This window comes from Felis catus, chromosome E2 (genome assembly GCF_018350175.1).
Source record: "Felis catus isolate Fca126 chromosome E2, F.catus_Fca126_mat1.0, whole genome shotgun sequence".
NCBI classification, from domain to species: domain Eukaryota; kingdom Metazoa; phylum Chordata; class Mammalia; order Carnivora; family Felidae; genus Felis; species Felis catus.
The window spans coordinates 15420593-15438885 of record NC_058382.1 but is presented as its reverse complement, the minus strand read 5'-3'; the positions used below and the strand labels follow the sequence as shown (position 1 = coordinate 15438885).

At 56.0% G+C, this 18293-nt stretch overlaps 2 protein-coding genes and 1 long non-coding RNA gene across 11 annotated transcripts; 2 read left to right on the top strand and 1 right to left on the bottom strand.

The window, feature by feature from the left end:
* Nucleotides 1-333: 333 nt before the first annotated feature.
* FAM98C (family with sequence similarity 98 member C) lies at nucleotides 334-3043 on the top strand. 3 transcript variants are annotated; one of them, XM_023244927.2, is made up of 8 exons: nucleotides 334-467; nucleotides 581-729; nucleotides 809-943; nucleotides 1354-1559; nucleotides 1799-1876; nucleotides 1967-2083; nucleotides 2430-2597; nucleotides 2709-3043. In XM_023244927.2, the coding sequence occupies exons 1-8, from the start codon at nucleotides 403-405 to the stop codon at nucleotides 2850-2852; spliced, it is 1062 nt and encodes a 353-aa protein (XP_023100695.2). In that variant the 5' UTR covers nucleotides 334-402; the 3' UTR covers nucleotides 2853-3043. The 3 variants fall into 3 exon arrangements, with proteins under 3 accessions (XP_023100695.2, XP_044901554.1, XP_044901555.1); XM_045045619.1 differs by having other exon boundaries at nucleotides 809-973; XM_045045620.1 differs by lacking the exon at nucleotides 1967-2083 and having other exon boundaries at nucleotides 809-973.
* On the bottom strand, nucleotides 3017-16609 carry RASGRP4 (RAS guanyl releasing protein 4). 7 transcript variants are annotated; one of them, XM_006941302.4, is made up of 17 exons: nucleotides 16422-16604; nucleotides 13730-13914; nucleotides 13199-13304; nucleotides 13022-13084; nucleotides 12304-12435; nucleotides 12051-12204; nucleotides 10706-10879; nucleotides 9329-9445; nucleotides 8249-8524; nucleotides 7055-7135; nucleotides 6872-6976; nucleotides 6641-6759; nucleotides 6385-6529; nucleotides 5554-5590; nucleotides 5315-5449; nucleotides 5084-5196; nucleotides 3017-4356 (listed from the first exon to the last, which is right to left on the bottom strand). In XM_006941302.4, the coding sequence occupies exons 1-17, from the start codon at nucleotides 16442-16444 to the stop codon at nucleotides 4312-4314; spliced, it is 2010 nt and encodes a 669-aa protein (XP_006941364.1). In that variant the 5' UTR covers nucleotides 16445-16604; the 3' UTR covers nucleotides 3017-4311. The 7 variants fall into 7 exon arrangements, with proteins under 7 accessions (XP_006941364.1, XP_044901540.1, XP_006941362.1 ...); XM_045045605.1 differs by having other exon boundaries at nucleotides 5084-5449; nucleotides 16422-16606; XM_006941300.4 differs by lacking the exon at nucleotides 3017-4356 and having other exon boundaries at nucleotides 4728-5196; nucleotides 16422-16606.
* Nucleotides 10874-15316, top strand: LOC123382190. The gene is made up of 3 exons (XR_006590181.1): nucleotides 10874-12080; nucleotides 13030-13201; nucleotides 14115-15316. It is a non-coding gene; the product is annotated as an uncharacterized LOC123382190 (long non-coding RNA).
* Nucleotides 16610-18293: the final 1684 nt, after the last annotated feature.

Here is an 18293-nt window from a genome sequence, read left to right as displayed (position 1 = left end):
TGGAGCGGAGCTGGGAGGACAACACTTGGTCTAGGGTGCTTCAAGAGCAGAGGGCATCTGAGGGAGGATGAGAAAAAGGAAACCGAAGTTTCTAAGCTGCAGCAATAGCGACACCCGCTGGCCTGTCGCGACAGCTGGGATCCTGAACGCACGCGCGGGATTCACAGAGCTGGGGGGATTCCACGGTCCTGACTGAGTCACCCGAAGGGCGGCGCTCTAGGTCTCCGCGCCGGCGGGTCTGGGGGCGGGTCCTACTGCCTCCTGCACCAATCGGAACGCCGAAGGCCCTTAGGGGCCGATTGGACGGAGCCGCAGCAGGGCGCCGGGCGCGCACGCCGCTCCTGGGGCGGGGCCTCCCTCCGGCCGGCAGGGGGCGCGCGGCTGGAGAACAGGCAAGCTTTCATGGAGGGGGCGGAGGCGGAAGCGCGGGAGAGGGTCGCTGTGGCCCGGGACCTGCAAGCCTTAGGGTAAGGGGAACGGGGGGGAGGTGGTGGCTAGGGGCACAGGAAGGGACAGGTTTGCCCTCGGAAATTCCTACTGACCTCTCCAGCCCCCTCCCGCTACCTCGGCCCCGCCACAGGTATGAGGGTTTCTCGGGGGCGACGTCGCTGGGCACCTCGTGTCCAGACTTCAGGGCGCTGTGCGCGCGGCTGGCGGCGGAGCTGGCCACTCTGGGCGCCCTGGAGCGGGAGCGGGAGGAGAGCGCGGAGGTGCTGAGGGCCGGCGACGGTACGTGTGGAGCGGGCGGCCCGGAGGGGTGGGGCCGCGGAGGTCGCCGCCGCGCCCTGACGTGTCTCGCCTCCTGCAGGCCCCGGCGCAGAGGAGGAATTCCTGCGACAGTTGGCCGACCTGCTGCGGGAGTTGCATTGCCCGGACCGCGCGCTCTGCGGCGGAGACTGCGCGGCCGCGCTGCGGGAGCGCGGCGCGTGCCTGCGCCTGCTGCGTGAGCCCGGGGCCGGCCCAGGATGCGGAAGTGGGCGAGGCTACAGCCTCTAGAGGGGCGGGCTCAGCACCTTGGGGTGGAGCCAGGGTTCCCCTAAGGGGGCGCAGTCAGAATTGAGGCGGAACCGGAGGGTTGGAGGTGGTGGGGTTAGAATTTTGACGAGAAAGTCCTGATGTTTGAGTGGGTTGGGTTTGCTGTTGCGGGCCAGGTGTTTCCGATGTGGGCAGGGTACGAAGTGCGAGCGGGGGACAGGGTCTCGAAGTGGGTGGAGCTTATCCTGGAGGTAGAGCCGGGGTTCTAGGTGGGCGGAACTAGAAGGCGCGAAGCAGATGGAACTTTCTGACCCCGGTGAGTCGGTGGGTCGGGTGGCAGCCCTCCTTGATTGCACCGCTCCTTTTCCCTTCTTTTAGGCTTTCTCTGTTCAGAACTCCAGGCTGCCCGCCTCCTCCGTCTGTACCCGCGGCTGGATTCCAGCCCCGCACCGCCCTGTGGGGAAAGGGCAGAGGAGGGAGATGACGTGGTTCAGGAACTGGTCCTTACCTTCCAAGCTCTAGGGCTGCCCAGACCTACGCCTGGGACCACTGCTAGCCGGCTGCTGTGGGAGTTGCATGACAAGGTAGAGAGCTGGAGTCCCTTCCGCACCGGGGGCCACCCCACTTTCCTTGTGGTAGGGGGAGTCCTTTCTCCAAAAGCGGTTCTGGCAGGAGTGCCCAGCCACGGGGATATTTTTCTAGAGCAGTGACCACCATTCTTGATTCCGACGCCTGGGTCTTCAGGACCATGGGGAACTGGAATCCACGGAAAGTACATCTGGTTTCTGCCTAGTCAACCTCAGACTCCTCCTCCTCCCGTCAGATCTCTGAGCTGCTGCCTTCCCTGCCCCCAGGATTCCTGCAGCCCCTCCTCAGCAACCCGCTGGACGCACCCAGATGGGTAAGACTGTGTGTGGCTGTATGCCAACAGGTCCTCACCCAGAGATGAGAGTCAGGGGGACCCCTGGCATGACTGAGGCCTTTTTCCCAGGAGGCATTGGAGTCTCTGTGCCAAAGGCTGAGAGATCAGTACTGCTGTCGCCGCTGCCTTCTCCTCAAGCGCCTGGACCTCACAACATCTGCCTTCCACTGGAGCGATCGGGCAGAGGTGTGGGCATAGAGGACCTTGGCAGGAGCAGGGAGGACCAGTTGTGTGGGCTACCAGTACTAGGAGGAGGAACGAAGGCCAGGAATATTTCCTTATACCAGGTTTTTAGATTCTTGTAAGGTTTGGGGCTCTAGAATGGCAGGGCCTCCAGGGCATTCTAAAATCTAGAGGCCCAGGACATTCTAGAATTCCCAGCTTTGAGCTGGGAGTGTCTTCGGAACTATACATAGCTCTTGTTTAGAGATGTGGGGGGGTGAGACCCTAAGTGGAGAAAGAGATGCTTCCAAGATGGCAGATGCCACCTGGGGAGGGCTCTTGGGCACCTTTTCCATGCCCCCCTCCCCAGGCCCAAGGAGAAGCCATGAAGGTAGTGCTGATCCCAATTCGAGAGGCTCTGAGCCCAGAATCACGTGTCTCCATCGCACATGTCCTGGCTGCCCGAGCGGACCTGTCTCGTCTTGTCCCAGCCACCAGCAAGGCTGCCCGCCGAGGGACCTGCTGTGCCATCAACAAGGTGGGCACCTGGGAGTAGGGAAGGGCCCGAGCATCCTTGGCCTTCACACTTGGCTCTCTGGTCTCCGTGTTCATTTTTCTTCCCTGAACCTCAAATCTGATCAACTCTCAGGTGCTTATGGGCAACGTGCCAGACCGAGGGGGCCGTCCAAATGAGCTGGAGGCTCCCATGCCCAGCTGGCAAAGCAGAAGAGAGGACGGAGGTGGGCGGAAGGCAGGCCGCCAGAGCTGGGGTCGCAAGAAGAAGAAGAAGTAAAGGGGAACTGGTGGTCGAGTGGGGGGGGGGATCCTCTCTGCCAATCCTCGCGGAGTCATTTTGAGAGTTTATCTTGGCATCTGGCTCCCAGGCCCCACATCCTCTGTTCCTAAGGTCCCAGATGTCTTTCCCCCATCCACCACTCAACAGCAAGGACCACGTTCTCTAGAAAATAAATTTAATTTATGACAGCTGTAGGACCTGTCTCTGTGGGGTCAGGCCAGGGGTGCTCAGGTTTGAGAAGGGGTAGGGGTGTCTATGTCCACTGGGTTTCAACAGGCCCCTGTTGCTCTGACCCTCATAGTCCTTTGCTCTTTAGCAACACATCTTTCCCTTGCTGTGGGCATAGGGAAGGAGACATGCCGGCATCGGACGAACAGTTCTCAGGTGCCCACCATGTGCCAGCCCCGTTCTAGGCACCAGGAATACAGTAGCGAAAAGTATAGATTATAAAAACCCCTGCTGTCCTGGAGCTGACATTTCTGGTGACGAGGAGCAGACATTCAACAAGATAAATAGGTAAAAAAGTATCGTTTGTCAGATGGGTAAAGGACTTTGGGGAAAAAACAAAGCAGGAAAACAGAAGCAGGACTGGGGGTGGATTGCAACTTCGAGTATGATCAGAGGGGCCTCACTGAGAAGGTGACATTTCAGCTAAGTCCCAAAGAGGGAGCCATGGAGGCCTCTGGAAGAGCACTCCAGGCAGAGGGAACTGCCAGTGCAAAGGCCCTGAGGTAGGAGTATTTTTGGCACGTTCAGGGACCATAGGGTTCAGTGTAGCTGAAGCAGGATGAGCAAGGGGGTGGGTGGTGGTAGGTAAGGTCAGAGAGGTGACAAATAGATTGTGGGAGGTGGGCCACAGTGAGGACTCTGGCTTTCCCCGAGTGAGACCGAGGCGTGGAAGGGCTCTGAGCAGAGGAGGGACTCAGGTGTTCACAGGCTCCCTGTTCCATCTCTACTCCAGCCTTCTCTCCTGTCTCTGGAGCCCCAGAGTTAGGAACTCTGCCCAGCCTATCCCCTCCCATCCTGACCCATGCTGTCAGTGTAGCCTATTGGTAAGGAGCTTCCGTTTTAGAGGCAGACAGAAGACCAGGGTTTGAGTCCTGCCTCCAACACTTGGGAGCTCTGCCACCTTAGAGAGCAGCTTAACCTCCCTGGGCCTCAGTTTCCTTATCTGTAAAATGGAGATGTAAGGACTCGGTGAGATGACACTTAGGTCTAAACATATCCACCATGAAACCACACAGATGCTAAGTGCAGGAAAACAGAATACAGGTTGTAGGCACTCTGATGCAAAAGAAGAAACTTTCGGAGTAAGAAATGACAAACTCTTCGCCGAAGGCAGTGTGGGTGCGAAGGAGGTGACGCCTTTGGGGGTCCTGCTGGAGGCCGAAGAATAGGACTTGGGACTGACTGTGGGGGAGGTGAGAGAGGTCAGACCCAAGCAGGGTCTAGGAATTCAGCGTGGAGGGCTGGGTGGGCAGGGCCGTCGTTCGAGGGGCACCTGGAAGGAGGAAGACATTGGGTGATGTGGGGAGTGTTTGGTATCTAGGAGAAACTGTGAGGGACGGAGCCTCACCCAGACTTCTATTTAGTGGACGGATGAACATCCCCAGGGATGTTCTGGCTTTTTTTTTTTTTTTTTTTTTTTAAACTCAATCTGAAGGTCTGTACCTTTGAAGAGTAAAATTTATTCCACTGACATAAATTATAGCTCCTGGTGAATGTGGCCTTATCTTTGTCCTTTTCTTTTTTCTCCTCAAAATTCTTTTTTTTTTCTTTTTTTTAAATGTTTATTTATTTCGGAGACAGAGACAGAACATGAGCGGAGAGGGGCAGAGAGAGAGAGGGAGACACAGAATCCGAAGCAGACTCCAGGCTCTAAGCTGTTAGCACAGAGCCTGACGTGGGACTCGAACTCACAAGCTGTGAGATCATGACCCTGAGCTGAAGTCGGATGCTTAACCGACTGAGCCACCCAGGTGCCCCCTCAGAATTCTTCTTCTGTTCTACTAGTGGCTAGCCCCTCTTCCCACCCCACCAGACTGAAATGTTTATTTTTCCCTCAACATTAGAAATTAACCAGTGTCTATACTCTCCTACCCAAGCAGTTGAGGACTCGTTCACCTTTTTGCTTTGCTATGCTTTTCCAGATCTGCCTTGGTTCCCCCAAGCAAATGGCCTGGTCTCCCCTGTATCCAGCTGGCGGTAGGGGGGCAGTCCCTCCTCACCGTCTGTGGTTCCCAGGAAGGGTGCGGGGGCTCTGTCTGAGTCCAGGCATGGCGAAGATGGTGCCCCGTCTCCGGCTCCAGGGATAGTGTGTAGGAGAGATTGTCCTCTGTGCCTGTTTGTGGGGTGATGCGCGTGGGTGGCGTGGTTACGACGGGAAGGGCCTTGTGACCTTGAAGTTAATCCCCATCCACCAGGCCCCCTTCCCAGGACTGCCACACCCTGGGTCTTACCACAGCTGGCGTGGGGAGCTGGTGTGGGTGGGCCAGGGGCTCCAGGGGGGCTCACGTCGCCCTTGGCCCCTGGCCTTTTCTTACACTCTACCTTCACACGGTCTCTGCAGTGTTTGTGGCAACACAGCCCACAGTCTGAGGCAAGGTCAGCAGTTAGCGGCCAGAGGCCCAGCCTGGGCCCCCCAGTCGCCCAGCCTGTAGGTGCTGGATCCCCTCCCCACCACTGATGCCTCACTCACCCCGACAGCGGTAGCCTTGCTTGGTGACGCCCCAGAGCTGGTAAGAGAAAGCAGAATTGGTTACCTAGGCGAGGGGAGAGGGCTGTGGATGGGGGTGGGGTTGGTCTCTGGAAGCATGGAGACCATGTGGTTTGGGAAATTCTCCAGGCTAGGGGCTTAAGGGGGGATCTGGGGATTAAAGGGATTTGGAGGTTACTGCAAGTCTGGGGAGTCATCTAGGATATTAGAATTAAGTAAAATCTGGAATGAATGAAATGTACATTCTATGGGCAGGGATTGGGTTTCCTGTTGCCTGCCTGAGTCCCCCCTCCCCAGCCCTCAAGTCTAGAACTGCCTGACACACAGGAGGTACTCACTAAATATTTAGTGAATGAAAAATAGGTTTGGAAAAGTAATCCAAGGTATGTGAATTCGTTTTGGTTTGGAGATTGAGAGATCTGTCCATTATCCAGAATTTGAGGATACCTTCAATTTGAAAGTTATCCAGGGTTTGAATTAATCTGGATCCTAAAGACTTGGAAATTGATTCTGTTTGGAGATAATCTACAGTTTTAGATACCCATGGTTTGGCAGTGATCCAGGATGGAGATCATCTGGGATTTGGGCATTATCCAGACTTTGGGTATATCCAGTGTTTAGGGTTTACACGGGATGTGGGGATTATTCGAGCCTGGGGGCTTTTCTGGAACTTGGGGATCATCTGGGACTTGGGGACTGTGAGCCCTCCAGGGCAGGGCTGGCCTTTTGAGTCCAGGCCGTAGGGAGTTAGGACTTGGGACTCTTCAGGGGGGATGGGCACTAGGGGTGATGATAGAGGGGCAGGGTGCTCACGAAGCCACTGCAGCTGTCACAGAAGGTGGGCTTGCGGAAGGTGACTTCATGGAAGGTGTGCAGGAAGGCCAGGCCCAGCTTGGAGCAGATGGCGCTGGCCCGGAGCAGGTACGCTGTCAGCTCTTCTCGGGTGAAGGAGCCATTCCTAGGGGCACAGACCACCTCAGCATGACTGGCCCCCTTTCTCCCAGACTCGGGAGTCCCGGCAACCCCAGCATCCTCATCTTTGGGGGACCCAGAGGTCGGGAGTGCTTACCCCGGGCGGGGCGGTGGGTGAAGCCCATGGCAGGCGAAGGGGAAGTTGCCTGAGAATCGCTCAAAGTCCTCCTGAGAGATGGTTCCTCGGCCTTCAGGGTCATAATTCTTGAACACAGACTTCAGAGGAGCATGGGGAGGGCAGAGTAAGGCCAAATCATGATCCTCAGTCTTAGATCTTGTCCCCTGCGTCGGGACTGTACAGATACCTTCCCTCCCGGCCCCTCCTCACCTCCACCAGCTGCTCCACGTGCTGACCCAGGGTGACCCTGTCAGGCTTGGGTGTCACGCCAGGGGCCCACTCCACCACCAGGGGCGCTTTGAAGGGGGAGGGTGGCTGGGGCAGGGACAGAGGGGCACAGTTAGTCAGTGCATGGGCTGGGGCCGGGGCCAGGGGTCAGGGGTCAGTTCTCACCAGACTCTTGGGGCAGCGGGGCTCCCGGGCGTAAGAAAGCTCATAGATCTCGTCCTCCGTGTAGAAGAGATCCAGGGAAAGCTGCGGGTGGGCAGGGCATTACAGACCCTCCTCTCCAGCCTCTGCCCTCGGCCTGCACCCCGCCCGGATCCCCACTCTCATCCTCCTCCCAAGCCCCTCTTCTCTGGGGACTCCTAGGGTCCTCTCTCCCACCGAGCCACCATTCAGTCTCCACACCCCTGTTCCCTAGTCCAGAAATGCCACCTTCTCACTGAGGCCTTTTTTGGTCCTTTTGAAAATTGTAAACCCCTGTCACTTTCCTTGCTGGTTCCTACTTTGGCCTTCTCTGTGGCACTTATCCTCCGAAAGACCGTACGATTGACTCACTTACTTTGTTTTATTGGCTGTCTCTCCACTACCGGGAAGTCAGCCCCACAAGAACAGCAGGAGGTTTTTGTTGTTGTTGTTGTTCTTTTCGTTTCGTTTTGTTTTGTTTTTTTCTGACGCGCTCACTGCTGTGAGTCTAAGTGCCTAAAGTAGTGTCTGGCTCACAGCAGGTGCTCAATAAATATCTGGGCTTGATAGCCTTCTAGAATCAATAAAGCATAGGGCCTTGGGCCCCACTCCTCTCAGGGCAAGGCCAGCTTCACAGGCAGGCCCCATCCTTTGAAGGGCCCCCATTTCATTTAATGCCCTGCTGTCATCGTCTTGAAATTCTTAAGAATTTTGAACAAGGAGCCCCACATGTTCATTTTGCGCCGGCTCTGCAAATTATGTAGCTGGTGGTCCTGTCTTAGGTCTGCAAATCAGTCTTAGACCTCATGGCCTTCAGAATCCCAGTCTCTCTCAATTTGTAGCTCCTTGGCAAGGAGTGGGGGGGAGGATATATATGTTGTTGGTTATGTTATATAAATAGAACGTAGCTAGAATCGCACACCCTCAATCTCAGGATGTAGTATGGTGGTTAACACAACACACGGGTTCTGAGGCTGAGCTGCTTGGGTTCAAATGCAGGTTTTACTGCTGTGGGACAGTAGGCAAGTGACTTCACCTTGTGGACCTCAGTTTCCCAATCTGCAGAATGGGCGCCACAAGGGTGCAGACGCTGTCGCGCCCAGGACTGTAAACCCCTGCACCCTCCAGGTGCAGTCTAGGGGCGCCCAGCCTGGGCAGGGGTGGGGCGGGGCGGCTCACCGTGAGCAGATGCAGCAGGTCCTCATTGGCACTGCAGGGCGGGTGCTGCCTCTGGAGGGCTGCCAGCTCCTGCAGCCGCAGGTAGAGGTTGTTGAGTTTGGGGAGGTGCAGGCGGCCGTCTGGCAACCTGTCGGGCTGTGCCTCATGCAGGGACACCAGGTCTTTGAGGTGCACGCCCAGTACCGGCAGCCGGAAGCCCGTGCAGTCAGCCCAGGTGCGGCGGTAACGGGCGTAGTTGTTGTGGGCAGCGAGGAGCTCAGACAGTTCTAGCAGGGCCTGTGGGGGAGGGGCGTGTCGGGGGGGGGGATGTTATGGGGGGAGGCCATTTCTGCTCCCTTAGCCACCCGCGTGAGTTCCGGACTCCCAGGGGTCCAATGGCATTTTGGACAGCTCCCCGAGCCCCCTCCTGTCCCCCATTGGCCTCAGCAACCTCCTCCCCCAAACTGCTTTTCCTTTTGGGTCCCCATTTCAGAAAGCTCCGTATCCCCCATTCCCCAGGCTAGTGATTTTTTTCCGAAACCAAAATCTGATCGTGCGTGCTGTCGTCATTACCAAACCTTCCCAACTCCCCATTGCCATCTGGATAAAGCCCAGACACCTTAGTTCAGCTCGCGGGTCTCAACAGGATCCCCCACCCTGGGCATCTCCAGTCTAATTTCCTGCCAGCTCCTGACTTCAGCCATACACTGGACTCATGAGTACCTCACTCTCCCCGTGCACTTCCCAGGACACGCCTAACCCACGCTCCTCCCATGGGTGGCCTAAATTTGGTGTCCTTAGGGGCATCATTTCACTCCCCGCCTGGACTGCAAGTTCTCTGCTACCATCTCTCTTACGTGTCTCCCTCCAGTCCTGCTCAGGACCAGAAACACGGAGTAGAGAGGGGTCAGCATGATGCATGCATGATTGAGGAGGGAGGAAGGCAGGCAGAGGACAGAGTCTGGGGGTCTGTCGGATTTGGAGGAGCAAGGTCTGCAGGTGGCTCCAGGGCCCCTAGGTGGATGGAGGGGATTGGGAGAAAGTGCGGGGTGGTTCAGGATAATTGACCACTGGAACCCTGGGAGAAGAGTGGGGGTTCACCTTGGTGCTGTCAGGGCTCAGATGAGCATGGGAGTCCTTGAGTCTGGAGATGGCACTGTGACACAGGCCCCCCGTGACCGCCATCAGTGTGTTGAAATTCTGTAGCTGGTGGAGCCTCTAGGAAGGAAGGGTGATGCTGAGATGGTGGGTGTCACATGGAGGATAGGCAAAATGGGGTTTCACGTGACAGCATCCAGGTTGAGCTGGGGTGTCAGGCGTGTGTGGGTATGGACCAGTGTGGGCATCAGGTTAGATGTGTCAGGCAGGGGTGGGCCGCAAGCAGGTACATGGGCATTAATGGGGGGGGGGGGTCGAGCAGGTGATAGACTGATGTGAGTTCAGAGAACAGTGTGGCGGGAGGGGGGTAGTCAGGCGAGTGTGAGGAGTTGGACAGGTTTGGGGACTAGACAGGTGTGGGGGATTCAGGGTGCTGGGCACCTGGGGGTCAGACAGGGAGACAAGACGGCCTGGGCTCTGGGCAGGAGTTAGGAACCGGGCAGAGGTGAATGGGGCCAGAGTGAAATGGAAGGGTCAGAAGGACATGGGAGACAAGTGTGGGGTCAGCCGGGCATCAGGGGCAACTGTCTCATCCTCCTCTTTTTCAAGTTTGCAGGGCAGAGGTCGCTGTGAGGAGGGGGGTGTGGGGGGGAGAGCCAGGGAGGAGTGGAAGACACTCAGCCGGAGGAGGCCAGGGGCAGACACTAGAACCTCCAGGTCTTAGGGGCCGGACAGGCGGTCAGGCAGACAGGCGAAGCAGTGCGTTGGAAGACGCGAGAGGAAGGGCGTGGTCTGCGAGGAAGTACGCAAAGGGGCGTGGCCACGGTGGGGGCAGGAGGCTTCCCTTTTCTCCAGAAAGGAGAGAAGGTATCTATTTAGGGAAGGGGAAGAGAGGGGTTGTGACACAGTGGGGCTGGGCCAAGGACAGACCTGACGTGATGGGGAGGGAAGTATGCAGCCGAAGGGACGGCTGGGGCCTAGAGACCGAGGTGAGGGTGACGCAAACGTGGGGGCATGGAAGAGACGCTTTCACTGTCCCGTAGGCAGAATATTCGGGCATGGGGCTTGGGCCAGGGGGGGAGCATCGTCAACAGCTACGTCTAGGACGAAGGAAGGGAGTGCCGGGGCGGGTTCGACGTGGCGCTATCCAGGCCAGGAAAGAAGCGCACAGTCCGGGTTTAGAACCTCGGGACTGGGGCCTCGGGGGCGGAGTCAGGGTGGGCGTGATGCGAGGGGGCGGGGCCAGGATGTGGATGACGTCACCACTCGCGCGGGTCAGCTGTGGCCGAGGGCCGGGCAGCAGGAATGCGAGGGGGGTTGGGGGGTGGGGTCTGAGAACTGCGGGTGGCGGTTCCCTCAGTCCCTGGGGGCGGGCCTCACCTGTGCCACGTGGATGAACTTGTCCAGCACCTGCGCGCGCTGTGCCGGCCCGGGACGGCTCAGCACCATGACCTGCACCCAGCGGGACACGCTGTTGCTGAGGCCTACGGATCCCTCCAGGGCCGGGCAGCCCCGCACGGAGCCCTGCAAAACGTAGCCCCGCAGATCCTGGGGCTGGGGGTGAGGTGGGCATCAGGGTGGGCAGGGGTGCCGCGGCCTTGCCCTCACACGCCCATCCCCCTAGCAGTCGTGACCTCTGAGGCCCTAGTCTGGCTGTCACATGTCCTTGACGTCACCGTGGCCCTCTCCCTCTGAAGAGAAATATTTAAATAAAGTCAGGCACTGTTCTCAGTCCTTTGTTATATTAACTAATTTAATCCTCACATCAACTCTACGAAGTGAATATCGTGAATATATTATTCACATTTTAGAGATGAGACTGTCGAGGCACAGAGAAGATAACTTGCCCAGGGTCACACAGGCGAGAGTCCGGGTGGGAACCCAGTCTATTGCCCCTACCTGTATACCTGCCTGGTATGCAGTCAGCAAAAGGAAGAATGGCAAAGAGACACAAAAGCGATTTCTATTTGTTCTGCTCAAGGGGTCAACATTCCATGCCCACATGTACTGCACATGTGTGTGTGTGAACAATCAGGATATTTCCAGATGAAGGAACTGGTGGTGACCTTCCCTTGAAGTGGCGATGGCAATAGCTGATACTTACACACACACACACACACACACACACACACACACACGCACTTACATATACCATAAGTATACTTATATAGAGGTTGAAGCATATGAAATGATCATTTGGGTAGGTAAAACATGGCAAAATATGACAATTTCAAATGGTTCTACCAGATAGCATTCACTCTGGACCGGGCACTGATCCTACGAGGCAGGAACTGTGAAATCCCCCCTTTTTATAGATAATGGAACTGAAGCACAGTGAACTTCAATGCCTCCCGAATAAATTAATAATTAACAAAATATTCTGAGCACTTACTACTGTGCCAGGTAGTGTGACAAGCATTTTTAAGTGGACATTTTAATTGAATTCTCCTGACCATCTACTGAGGTATGGGGACCGCCATCTTACAAATGAGACACGTGAGTCCCAGAGAGGCTGAGAAACGAATTCAAAGTTACACAGATAAGGAGGGGCTGCTGGATTTGAACCCAGGGGTTCTGTCCTCAGTCAGCTTAACTCCTTTTACTGAACCTTCTGGCACCCATCTTGAGAGTCTGAGATCCCTGCCCAAAGCCCATGCCCGGGCCCTCTGACTCTTGGAGGCTCCCCCACTCCTAGCCCTCCCCAGCTCGGGGAGGGCGTCCTCACCGTGATAGCCTGGAAGGAGCGAAACTCCAGGTAAGTGAGATGCTGAGCCAGCTCCTCCGTCTCCAGGTGGTCGAAGAGCAAGGACACTTTGCGCTTTTTGCCGAGGCCTGGGCTGCTCAGAGGGGGCGGGGGGCCAGGGCCCCCGGGGCTCAGGCTGGGGGCAAAGAGGGGCAGGGTACTGGATGGGTGCGGGGTGGAGGACGTGAGGGTGAGGAGAGAGGCGGCCGAACGGGGGTGGGGAGGGCTGACTCACAGGGTGGAGGAGTCTCCCAGGCTCCTCTGGGCAGAGTTGCCCTCCTGCTCCACAGTGGCCCAGAAGCGCCCGATAACCTCTTCTAGCTGAGGCTCTTGATGCACTGTCTCTGGGTGTTGGGTCAGCCAGTACCTGCGGGTGGTTTAGAGACAGGGGTGGGGGTGGGCAAGGTCTCTAAAGGAGGTCCCTTGGGCTGAGTAATCTTGGGCCAGGGGTCTTTGGAAGGTCAGGGTTTGGAGAGGCCCCAGCCTAGGGCTGTCTCTAGAAGTGGGACAGGGGGCCTCTTAACACAGGCTGGGGGATCAGTGGAAGAGAAGTTGGGGGGATCTCTTGGAGGTGGAATTGCTAGGAAGCAGGATAGTGGAGGGGTCTCAGGAACTAAGCCGGGGGCCTCTGAGGAGTGAAATTTGGGGAGAACAAGGTGAGGGGGTCTTAAAAGCTAGGCCGGGGTATGCGAGAGGTGGGGGTTTGGGGCATCAGAGCTAGAGGTCTCTGGGCATCAGGTGGGAGAGGGTCTCTAAGAGGTGAGGGTTCTAAGGGGCAGAACTGGGAGGGTCTTAGGAACCAAAGCGGGGCTGTCTCAGAAGCGGTATTTGGGGGAGCAGGGCTTGGATCTGTGGGGGATTGGGCTGGAGAATCCCCGGGAGGTGTGTTTTTGGGGGAAGGAGGCCGGTGGGGACCCCGGGTCACGGGAGTAGCGTTCTTGACCCCACCCTACCTGACCAGGTGGCAGATCTGCAGCCGCCTCAGCTCCTGTGTGTCCCCTGTGGCTTCCTGGTACTTGAGTTCCGGTCAAGGCTCTGCCAACCTGCCTGCTCGCCCTGCCCCCATCTTCCAGACCCGCCCGTCTCTGCCCTCCGCCCTCCACCCGCTGCTCATGGCCCTGGGAGGATATAAGGTCAGCAGGCGGGCAGCGAGGTGGGCGGAAGGCAGCACCCAGCTGTGCGTGGCCAGCACCATGTTGAGAACGTGGTCCCCACGGCGCAGGCTGCCAGCTGAGTCTGGGGGCGGGAGGAGGGGACTCTGTGTCAGAATGGCTCCTGGGCCAAAGACTGCAGAGTCTCCGCAGCCAGTTGGACTAGCTGGTTCCGACTCCGGCTCTACCGGTGACTCCCTGCATGAACTAGGGCAAGCCACTTAGCCTCCTTAGGGTGTCTCAGTTTCCTGGTCTGCGCTGTGCGTAGACCAGCACAGTACCTGGCAAGCCGTGGTGTGGATGGAAATAGCATCAGACCTCCTCCTCCTCCACATCTCGGGAAAAAGAAACGCACGTGTTTCTCTCATCCCTAATGTAGTGCTTGAGATTCACTCCGCACACCCTTGCTCCCATTTTATACCCCCGCCCCCCCCAAACTGAGGCCTACAGAGAGGTGGGTGCTTTACCACCTGAGGGCCAGGGAGGCTGGCCAGGGAAGGGGACACTCACCGAAGGACTGAATACATTTCTCCAGCAGCTCATCTTCGCTGCAGCCGCCCTCATTCAGCATGCCCAGAGCCATGGAAGCCATGACCTTGCTGATTTCCCGGGGGCTGGGGCACGTCTTGTGGCGCCGGGCCTGTCGGGGCCGGCCCCGCCCCCCTGTCTTTGCTGGGCATTCCTGGTGGGACTTCCTGTGGGCACACCCCCCAGGGAATCATGGGAACCCCTTCCTTTGGGCCGACCCTCAGAATTCTTCTTGACCCCCAAGACCCGAGGCATTATGGGAGAAGCTTCCCAAAGGCAAAGCCCCAGACGAAGCCTCCTGACCTACCATGGACTCATGGGAGAAAACCCCTGCAGTATTCTAGATAATGGGAGCCTTCTCTTACAGGTAAACTGAAAGGATTACTCCTGCCCCCCTCAGGGAATCGGGAGAAAAGACTCTCAAGACCACCCTGAACCCCCAGGAAATCATGGGAGAAGACCCCCAGGATTACTACAGACCCTACAGGGAATCATAAGAACTCCTTCCTCCAGGCATTGGCTCCAATTCCCCTTAACTATACAGTCCCAAGGCATTTTGGAGAGACTTCCTGTTGGCCGACCCCTGGGACGACTCTTGACCTCCCAGAGAATCATGGGAAAAGACCCCCCCAGAATCATTCCTGTCCTCCCCAGGTTCTGCCTTCAGGGAGACTCTTCCCAATTGCCCTTTGCTCTAAAGCACGGCCCGCTCCCTCCCCCAGCCCTCAGGAAAGCAGCAGACCCTGAGATCCCATCTGTCATCCCTCTCCCAGCTGGAGCCCCCACTGAGGTGACACACCCCACCCCAAGACAGTACTTTGGTGGGACCTGAGTCTTAGCCACCAGCCCGGGTCCCTGGATTCGGAGAGAAGATACAGGGGCAAAGTGGCCTCACCAGGGCTCTTCAGAGCTGGGCAGGGTCCCTGGGGCTGAGGCAGCTTCAAGGAAAGTTTAAAAATAACCCTCGCTCTGCCTTGTGCCTCCCTGAGGCTCGTGTTCCAGTTGGGGAAAGAGGGTAATGGAGAGTCAGGGGTGGTGGAGGAAGGAGGCAGCAGAATTCAGGGTGGCACGGCCTTGGCTCTCACAAAATGGGATTAGAGACACTTATGTTGGCTGTGTGACTTTGTGCTGGTCACTTCATTTCTCTGGGCTTCGGTTTCCCCATATGAAAAAGGAGAGTCGTCCTGAGACCTTCCCAAGGAATTTATTATGAACATTCAATGCCTTGCTCTTCAGAAGTGCTAAATAAAGGACTTAGTTCACTCAGGCTGTTAAGTGGCCAGAGATGGGAAAGTTGAACTTGAGATAGAGAGAAAGTGATGGGACAAACCAGAGGCCAGGCCTGGGGCGTGGGGTGAAATCAGAGACTCTCATAACGAAGGCACTGCCGTGTCCCAGGGGCATCATAAGGGTTCAGGGAATCAGTATTGACTGTGGTTAGCTGGTATCGACTGAGTTCTGAATACTTTTTATTTTTTATTTATTTTCTTTTATTTTTTTCTTTTTCTTTTTCTTTTTCTTTTCCGGGTGCCTGGGTGGCTCAGCCGGTTAAGTGTCCGACTTGGGCTCAGGTCATGATCTCACGGGTCAGTGAGTTCGAGCCCCATGTCGGGCTCTGTGCTGACAGCTCAGAGCCCGGAGCCTGCTTCAGATTCTGTGTCTCCTTCTCTGCCCCTCCCCCGCTCACGCTCTGTGAGCGCTCTCTGTCTCTCTCACACACACAAAAATTTTTTTAATGATTTTTTTATTTTTAAGTAATATCTATACCCAACATGAGGCGTGAATTCGCAATCCCGATATCAAGAGTCACATGATCCACCGACTGTGTCAGCCAGGCGCCCAGCAATGTGTTTTACAAGCCCTCCAGGGGGTTCTGATGCACACTCGGGCTTGAGAACCACTAGTCAGACTGTCTCACTGAGGACTTCTGGGAGGAAGACACCAGGGCACAGAGCAGTTAAGTGACTTACATAAGGTCACACAGCCAGAAAATGAGGTAGCCAGGTCTCCACCAGTAAACTGCTGGCTATTATAGGGAGGGGACCCCTTTACCCATCAGAGCCATGCCAGAGGAGGCCGGAGGAGCTACCCAGGCTAGGGACCCAGCCACCATCACGCCTGTGAGGACAGGAGAGCAAGCTTGCCCAGGTGACAGGAAGCCCATTCCAGAAGCTGCTAGGCCCTTACCTGTGGACCGGCTGCTCTCTGGAGTGTCTGGAGCAGCCAGGAGTGGTTTAAGAAGCAGGGGAGCCTCCATGCCCTGCGTCACACTCCCCTCCCCCAGGGCAGGGCCCTGCGGGAGCCTGGAGTTTCCAGTCCAGGGGCAGGGGGCAGCGAGGGAGCGACTGTGATGGGGAGCGAGGAGGACCCCAGGGAGGACAGAGACAGCCAATCTAGGGAGTAGGGATGAGTGGGGGCGGGGTAGCAGAGGATACAGAGCAGCTCAAACTCCAGAGACAGCGAGGACAAGGCCCAGGGGGCTCATACAAACAGTCCTGGCCCAGCCAGCGGCTCTGGACTCCCTGCAGCATCTTTCGCCTGGTGCCTCCTGCCCCTGCTCCTGTCGCTGAAGGAGCCCAACACCCTACCAGCCGCCTTAGTACTCCCCGGCCTTCCCACGCAGCCCGAGGCGCGCTTAGGGTGCTCCCAGTCTTCCTGGGGAGGGTCCTCTCACCTCTTGCTGTCTTTCCTGTTCATGCTTCCTGGTGGGGGGAGGGGGTCTTGCCAAAGTCTGGCTCAGTTCTTCCTCCTCCCGAGTGCTCCAGCTTCTTAGCCCCTTGGGAGCTGGGGCCTCCTCTGGTGCTTGGGAAGGAAAGAGGAACTTCCCCTCCCCACCCAGCCCCAGGCCAGGGGGAAGGAAGAGGCTGGGGAGAGACCAAAGGTCCCCCCTCCCCCCACACGGGGATCCCTTCAGGCTGAGGTTTCCGGTGCTGCCAGCCCCCACCCCCAGGCGCCCAGCGGGCTCTCTATCTCCCCCATCTTTTCTGTCTCGAGACCCGAGATTCTCTGTTCCCTCACTGGTCTGTTCTGTCGCTGTTGTACTTCAATGAGAACAGTTCTTTTGTTTTTTCTTTAAGTACGCCTAATATGACACATTTATGCGAAAACACGTACTCAGAAGTCTGTATTTCTACAAGGACATGTTCACGTATGTAATACACAAAGGTGTGAGTGGAAAGTCACAAGACACGGTACTTCGTATATTTCTTATGTTTCTTTTATTCCTGATTTTAGTTTTAATGAGACCATTTGTGTCCCAGAAAACATTTTTACTTTATTACCTTTATTGTGACAAACCCTGAGGCAGCGCCTACTGTATACCACACAATGTTACAGGGGCTTTAAAAAATCAACTAATTTAATCACGACAGAAACTTAAAGACTGTTATTTTATTGTGAAAAACATTATAGATGGAGGTAAACCCTCTGGGGAGCCCCTTCCCCGTCTCACTGTCCCTCTTAGGCAGGGGACCCGTAGCACATACTGCTGGGGGACATCTGCTCTGTGAGCTATGCATTTGTTGAGGTACATAAATACGCGCTCCTAGAAACAGAGTCTTCTTTCGAGTATGTGTTTTTTTTCTTTTACCTAAGTGTGTCATGCTTGACATATTTTTAAGTTGACGTACAAAAAAAAAGCTCAGATCATACGTGTGTAGGGTGATGAATTGTGATAAGCTGAATGTGTCTACGTGACAGTCACGAAGTCAAGAAACAGAACATTCCCATCCTGCACGAGCCCCCTGCATAAGCCCCAACCCAGCGCCTACCTCCTGAAACTTACCAGTAGCCTAATTTCTAGCAGGGTAGTTTTGCCTAGTTTCAAGCTGTCGATAAATGGAATGATTTATTGTGTCTGACTTCTTTTGTTTAGTCCTGTTTTCGTGATGCTTTCATGTTATACCTGGTTGTAGTTTATTCCTTTTTTGTTACGGTATAGTCTTCCTTTGTGTGACTATTCCATGATGTATTTGATCAATTTCCCCGTAATGGACAGCTGAGAGGCTTCTGGCTTGGGGCTATTGTGACTCAGGCTACTGTGAACATTCTAGCACCTGTCTTTTGCTGAACGTTAAAGGGTGCAGTTCTGTAGGTAGATACCCAGGAGTGGAATAAATGGGTCAGAGTAATTAATATGCCTCTGCCAAACCGAGGATGTTAGTCAATTCAACCAAAGTTCTCTTAGAAGTATATTTTTACTCCTTGCTTTTTTTCACTAAAAGAAGTCACCATGGACTTTTTTTTTTCATGCCAGAACATTTAGACAAGCACAGAGCTCATTCTGTTTAGCTTTTCCATTACGTGATATACCGTATGCTCTCAGGCCCTCTCTCTCTCTTCCTCTCCCTACCTCTTTACCACCCCCCGCCCCTCCCCCCAGTCTCAAGCAGTGCCGTCCATGATGTGCTGTCTGTCTGTCAGCCCGTCTCCCTAGTATCTGCGAGGTGATGTAACGCTGTTGGTGGAGTCTAGCTTGTGGTGTCTCCACACCCCTCCCCCTCGCCCAGAAGTCTCAGGGAGGGAGATCAGTAAAGCCCCTCCCCCC

What these genes read in the sequence shown, in the direction of transcription:
- FAM98C (XM_045045619.1), top strand. Translation starts at nt 403, where the DNA reads ATGGAGGGGGCGGAGGCGGAAGCGCGGGAGAGGGTCGCTGTGGCCCGG. An exon ending in CGGGACCTGCAAGCCTTAGG is followed by an intron (nt 468 to 580) that starts GTAAGGGGAACG and finishes GCCCCGCCACAG; the next exon opens with GTATGAGGGTTTCTCGGGGG. An exon ending in GGCCGGCCCAGGATGCGGAA is followed by an intron (nt 974 to 1,353) that starts GTGGGCGAGGCT and finishes CCCTTCTTTTAG; the next exon opens with GCTTTCTCTGTTCAGAACTC.
- RASGRP4 (XM_045045604.1), bottom strand. Translation starts at nt 16,444, where the DNA reads ATGAACAGGAAAGACAGCAAGAG. An exon ending in CTGGGAGACTCCTCCACCCT is followed by an intron (nt 12,205 to 12,303) that starts GTGAGTCAGCCC and finishes CTTTGCCCCCAG; the next exon opens with CCTGAGCCCCGGGGGCCCTG. An exon ending in CCCGCTGCCCCAAGAGTCTG is followed by an intron (nt 6,977 to 7,054) that starts GTGAGAACTGAC and finishes TCCCTGCCCCAG; the next exon opens with CCACCCTCCCCCTTCAAAGC.